Raw genomic sequence first — 6,472 nt, 5'->3', positions numbered from 1 at the left:
TTTGTTAGTTTAAACTAATTAGAAGTAATATCGAATCATTTTTTACTCAAGGCTAAACTGAGTTAGCTATTTGCACATACGTTAGCTATAACCACATGCTCAAATTCCTTGTGGATACGATCTCGACTCTCTTGAATCACTATATTTGGAACAACCGTTTTATATGTCATTGTGAGGTATAATTTGGACGGATTAATGATAAATCAAGCTCTTCATCTCTGCTGCCATAATGGATCCTTACAGTGGCGGAGTCAGGAATTTGATGAAGGGTGTGCAAATTTTCTTCTTACTTGTGTTAAGGGTGTGCAAAATTGAATAGATACTCATTGTAGCTAACATTTAACCTATGTATACCGCGTAATTTTCCGACGAAGGGTGTGCACCTGACCACACTTCGCTGAAGGTGGCTCCGCCCATGGATCCTTACATCACTTTTGGTTCAACAAGTAATACCCAAGCTAAAATTCTTTCTTTTTTGTTTTAATTTTTTTCCAATTGTGTTCTCATTCTTTTTCAGTTTTTTCCCGCTTCTTTTGAAGGGAGGAAGAAGGAGAGGGCTACAAGTAAAAGTTTTGACGAGTGTCAATATTTATACACTTTTATTAACAGGGACAAAAGATAAACACCAGTCCTTTAAAAGGACAATTGGTGAAAAAGATTTTCTTCATCTTAGAATTTTCATACCGAATAAAAGAGCATTGCGTACTAAGAACATAAGAGCACATGGTTATCCCCTGATAAGTAGCTGTTTCGGCATCTACTTAAGGGATATATTAAGAAGAGTACTGAGCTTCTTTCATAAATTGCACATTATTTTGTATACAACTTGAGCATCAAGTTAAAGCATCACATGTACGGACCTCGAGACATGTTAGTGGCTTTCTTTGTGTCCACTCCATACTTATGTTAAACATACCCTCCATCAGTAATCATCATCAAGTGGGGATTTTTTTTTTTTTTTGCGCCAATATACGAAATCTCGTAATTTGAATCTTAATTGAAATTGTAATGGCGCATATATAATCACGTTAAGCATCTCAACAAGGTCAACTTACCTCAGAAGAATTCATACTTTACTTGACAGATTGTGCCCTCTCATAATTGTGACATTAATTAAAACTCATGAATTCAGCGTAAAATCAGAGAGAGCATTAGTCACTCTCTATTTAATTATTGAGTGCATTTTCAGTGATCCATAAAACAAGGATCTCAAAATGAAGGACGGACTTTGAGTACTATTTTGAGTATATGAACTATGATTTGATCTCTCATTTGTGGTTTCATTTACTTATAACTCTGAATTTGCCACCCACAATATTTCACAAGCCAACTGTCATTTGACATTGCACTTCTCTTCCAGTTTCTTGCCTTATCTATCTTGCTACTAGTATAAAAGTCATTAACGTTAAATGTTGTAATTTCCTAGTTCCTCTTGTTACCTTAACAACACAATGTCAACTTATAGCTTCAATTCTTTACTCCTACTTCTCTGTTCTCTTTCTCTATTCCTACACCAATCCTTGTCCGATATAGACGATCAAGAAACAAGTCATGACATGAACTGGTGGTGCAGCAAAACTCCTCATCCTGAGCCATGTAATCACTTCATGTCCAAAGATTCCCAGAGTTCCGAACCCAAAGACAAATCCGAGTTTAGAACCATGACGGTCCAAGTAGCTATGGATCATGTCATTGAGGTGAAGAACCATGCAAAGAACGTAAGCCAAACTTGCAGGGGAAAACGAAAGAAGTTAGTGTGGTTGGATTGTGAAAAGCTCATGGATGACACTATCCTCCAATTGAACCGTAGTCTTGACGGCATCAAATCAAATTCGACTGATTTTTCTGATTTTGATGCACAAACTTGGCTAAGCGCCTCGTTGACAAACATTGAGACGTGCTTATCAGGATCGAACGATCTCAATGTTTCCAACATCCTCCAGCCGAACTTATCCACTAACGTTTCTCAGTTGATTAGTAATTGTTTAGCTGTGAACGTTGAGTTCATGGACGCGGAAAATACAACACAAGTTGGTGGATTTCCTAATTGGCTTGGTGCTAGTGAGAGAAAGTTGTTGCTATCCTCGTCGATAGATTTGATGGCTACGACTGCAAATTATGTGGTGGCTAAAGATAGATCGGGTCATTTTCAGTCCATTCAGGCTGCGATAAATTATGCAGTGTCGAGGAGAGTTGGAAATCAGAGGATTGTTATATATATCAGAAGGGGTGTTTATAGGGAGAATATATTGGTAGGTCCTACAATGGGGAAGATCATGTTAGTTGGTGATGGATTGAGATACACTATAATCACAGGCAGCCGTAGTGTTGCTGCTGGTTTCACAACTTACAGTACTGCAACTGTTGGTAATTCACTCTCAGCTCTCCTTATTTTGTTTCTTTCGGTTTTGTGTTTTCTTTCCTTTTATATCTTTAAGGTTTCATCCATGCATTGAAATAGATAATTGCATGAGTACAAAAGGATGATTGAAAAGGTAGCAACTACTAAGGCCAGAACTCATCTACTTCTACTTCATTAACATTAAGTAAAACTACAAAAAAACAGAGGAATTCCATTTAGAATGGCAAAAGTTTTAGGAAATGTCTAGGGATTTTGCTTCACTTGTTTCTTTTGCTACAAAAGATATGTTATATAAAGTAGTATATAGCAAATATTCGTTGCATTTTGATTATGAGATTAATCTACTAATATGAAGTAGTATATAGCTAATATTCTGATTGAGATTAATCTACTATACTTCGGCCCATTTTTATGTAGTAGTACTACTCCCTCCGCATAAAAAAAGAGTTCACTTAGCCATTTGCACACCGCTTAAGAAAACACGAACTCCTAAACAAAAATAGGTAACTTGACTAAATTACTCCTAATTAAATAGGCATTGGGGTTTGATTATATAACACTTAATAGGGGCAAATTTGAAAAAACAAGGTTAATTCTTTCTTATTTGATAAGTGGACAATTTTTTTTATCCAAGAAAAAAAGGCTAAGTAGAGACTTTTTTTTATCCGGAAGGAGTAATAAATACCGGCTTATAGCAAAATTAAGGGGAAGAATCATATTACATAGTTGAATCAAAAAGGTTGAGCTCTATGCTTCAGAAAATGTAGGTTTGTTATCTCTTTCTACTTGGTGTAAGGGTTGACGTCCAAACTAGAATTTAGGAAAGATTAGATACGATGTGAGGTAAGTACTCCAAATTTGCATAGTTTTCCAAATATCGGGAGTGAACTCACTGGCAGGATCACAACCTACTTTTTTTATTAAATTACTTAGAGCCGTTTGGACATGATTTGAAATCATGATATAAAATCATGTTTGGACATGCAATTTGAATTTCTTAAGTTGTATTTTTTCTTATAGACCCACAATTTGTGAAAAGCATCAAAACTTTCCAATTCTTATACAATCTTACCAAATGAATAAGTCATAGTTCATAACAAAATTAATACACAACTAGAGGGCCTTTCTAAGAAATACAACATCAATTGATCAAAATTTAGTTCAATAAACTGGAAAATTGAACATAAATTGTAGTGTAACTACTCTTTAATATAATCCTTCTACATGATTGGTAGGAGTAAAATTCGTTATAAATATACTAGCAACTTGTAGATCTTTTAATATTTGATACAAATGATTGGTAAACATGATTGGTAAATATATCTACCAACTTATGATCTATTTTTACAAAATATAATTTTATGGGTCAAGTTTTACATTTAAATTTTTTGAAATCATGATTTGAAATTCCAAATCATGCCTTTTTGGATGATTTGAAATTTCATCTTTGATTTCATCTCATGAGATGAAATCGCATGTGCAGACGCCTACTAAATGTGTAAAGATCAAAGAACAAAAAAAAAAAAAAAAAGTTAATCCAATTAAAGGTCAAATGCTATTTTAGCGGGTCACTTTGTTGCATTCAATCATTTTCACGTGCAATCATTCTTAGGGCTTGTTCGCGAGGGACCAATTTGATTTCAAACTACTAAAAATAATGTATGACTTTTCATGTCAGATGCTAATTTTTACAAAAGCATCTTTCTGCTGTGAACATGTTCACTGAAATTGAGGAGTGCAATAAATACTTGCTCAATAAGATTGTTTTGATTGACAACGTATGGATTCCATATGGAACTTTCTCAGAATTTTCCTTTGTAAATTGATGAATTTTAACTTTTAGGAAATGTGTAGATGGTTTTGCTTCGAAGATGTAGGTTTCCATTCTTTTGGCGTAATGGTTGAGGTCCGCTATAGGAGTTAGAATAGATTAGATAGAATGCTAGTTAACTCCAAATTTGCATATTTTCCCCAAATATCAAAGAGAAACTACCTCCTTAATATATAACGGCTGGATCATAATCTACTCTACTTGTGCTAAACTAATTATAAATATAACAAGGGGGCAAAAAAGTAAGCTAATGTCAAAGCTATTTTAGCGGATCATTTTGTTGCGTTCAATTCCTTTCACGTGCACCCATTCTAGGCTTGTTCTAAAGGGAACAATCTGAAGTTCCAAACTACTAAAATATAACTTTTCCTGTCAGATCTTAGTTTTCCAAATGAAAAACGTATCTGTCTGCCATGAACATGTTGTCTGATCAGCTTGAGAAACGGGGTTGACATACTAACAACTAAAATAATAAGCATACGGTACTTCATAAGGTTTTTATAATAGAAAATGTATGATGGTACTACTACATTTTGGATCAAAGTGAAAAGGCGTTACCTTTTGTAAGCTAACAAGTACTAGTTTTGGGATTACGTTAACCACTAAATTGATTATGAATCTAATTCCGCTATTAACATCGTAACTATTTTTTAACATTAAGAGCTTAGTTTAACTTCTTATATACTAACATCAAGTGAGTTACACTCTTTTACAAGTTAATTATCAACCCACACTAAGAGTCTTATAGTTGACTTTGGAATAATTTGAAAGTGTCAAAACTCTTTAAAATTGTTATATACTACTAATTAAACTCACTCAGCGTTAAAAGGTAACATACAACAGTAGAATATGTTGATAGTTTAATTCGTTTTTACATTATCCGTATGTACATTAGTTAAATACACTCATTAAGTATCCACATTTTTTTCGTTTGCAAATGACAATGTTGTAGGGGTGGATGGGATTGGATTCATTGCTCGAGGCATCACATTCCGAAACACAGCAGGGCCACAAAACGGGCAAGCAGTAGCTCTACGATCAGCATCAGATCTTTCAGTATTCTACACATGTGGTTTCGAAGGCTACCAAGATACCCTCTTTGTCCAATCACAACGACAGTTCTACAAATCATGTTATATCTACGGCACCATAGACTTTATCTTTGGCAACGCCGCAGTTGTTTTCCAAAATTGCATGATTTACGTCCGAAGACCCTTATGGGGTCAAGTCAACGTGATCACAGCTCAAGGGAGAAACGATCCTTTTCAGAACACTGCAATTTCAATACACAACTCTAGGATTATGGCAGCTCCCGATCTTCGCCCAGTAATTGGGTCGTTCCAGACGTTTTTGGGACGTCCGTGGCAGCAATATTCAAGAACAGTTATCATGAAGAGTTATTTAGACAATTTGGTGAATCGAGCAGGTTGGTTAACTTGGTTAGATTCTAATTTTGCATTGAGTACATTGTACTATGCGGAATATGGTAATATTGGACCAGCAGCTTCGACAAGGTATAGGGTGAAGTGGCCTGGTTATCATGTTATAACGAGTGGAAATGTTGCTAACAAGTATACTGTTGCAAGCCTTATAGCTGGTAGGGCATGGCTGCCTTCTACTGGTGTGCCATTCACTGCGGGTCTGTGAACAAGTGTTGTTATACTCTTTTATTTGCATTGTCATTTTTCTTCTTATTTTTTCATTGATTCTTCTTTTTGTACGTGTCATGTCATTATGACACATAAATGGATACTATTGTTGATCTTCCCTCAGCTTTTTTTGGTCTGCGTTCTTCTTTATTTGCAAGTTATCAGCTCTAAGCGTCCCATCCCAGAAACAACATTGCCTGATCATTTTTCGATATGGTCTTTTAAATTTAGTCATTATCATAAAGTTTTAAATTGCATAGATGAACCTCCATTACAATGTGATAAAATTTGAAACTCTATAATAACCATTACTATTTATTAATTACAGAGACAAATGTGTCTATTTGTGAATTTTACCCCGTCCCGGCAAACCAACAAAAAGGCCATCACTCAAACTTTTGTGTTGGGACAATGACTAAAGATGTATAAAATGTACCTTCCTATGAATCTGAAACTCATCTGTGAATTTGTGGGCTAGAAGCTAGTGTACAAGTGAATTCGGGCAAAGATTAAAGGGGGAAATAACTCATATATACAACTCACCCATCTAGTTTGCAGTCCATATAGCCCGTTGTATCATCGGTGTATAGATAATGTATATGTTCCGTATAGCTATACGATCCACTATAT

General features: G+C 35.1%; 1 protein-coding gene across 1 annotated transcript; it reads left to right on the top strand.

Annotated features, from left to right (window-relative positions):
• Nucleotides 1–786: 786 nt before the first annotated feature.
• LOC132631733 (probable pectinesterase/pectinesterase inhibitor 59) lies at nt 787–5,976 on the top strand. The gene is made up of 2 exons (XM_060347431.1): nt 787–2,367; nt 5,146–5,976. Exons 1-2 carry the CDS (start codon nt 1,452–1,454, stop codon nt 5,838–5,840), a joined length of 1,611 nt encoding a protein of 536 aa, XP_060203414.1. The 5' UTR covers nt 787–1,451; the 3' UTR covers nt 5,841–5,976.
• The last annotated feature ends 496 nt before the right edge of the window (nt 5,977–6,472 follow it).

The sequence above is a fragment of the Lycium barbarum genome, chromosome 3 (assembly GCF_019175385.1).
Source record: "Lycium barbarum isolate Lr01 chromosome 3, ASM1917538v2, whole genome shotgun sequence".
Classification (NCBI taxonomy): domain Eukaryota; kingdom Viridiplantae; phylum Streptophyta; class Magnoliopsida; order Solanales; family Solanaceae; genus Lycium; species Lycium barbarum.
Note: the sequence above shows the minus strand (reverse complement) of the source record. Positions and strands in the feature narration are given on the sequence as shown.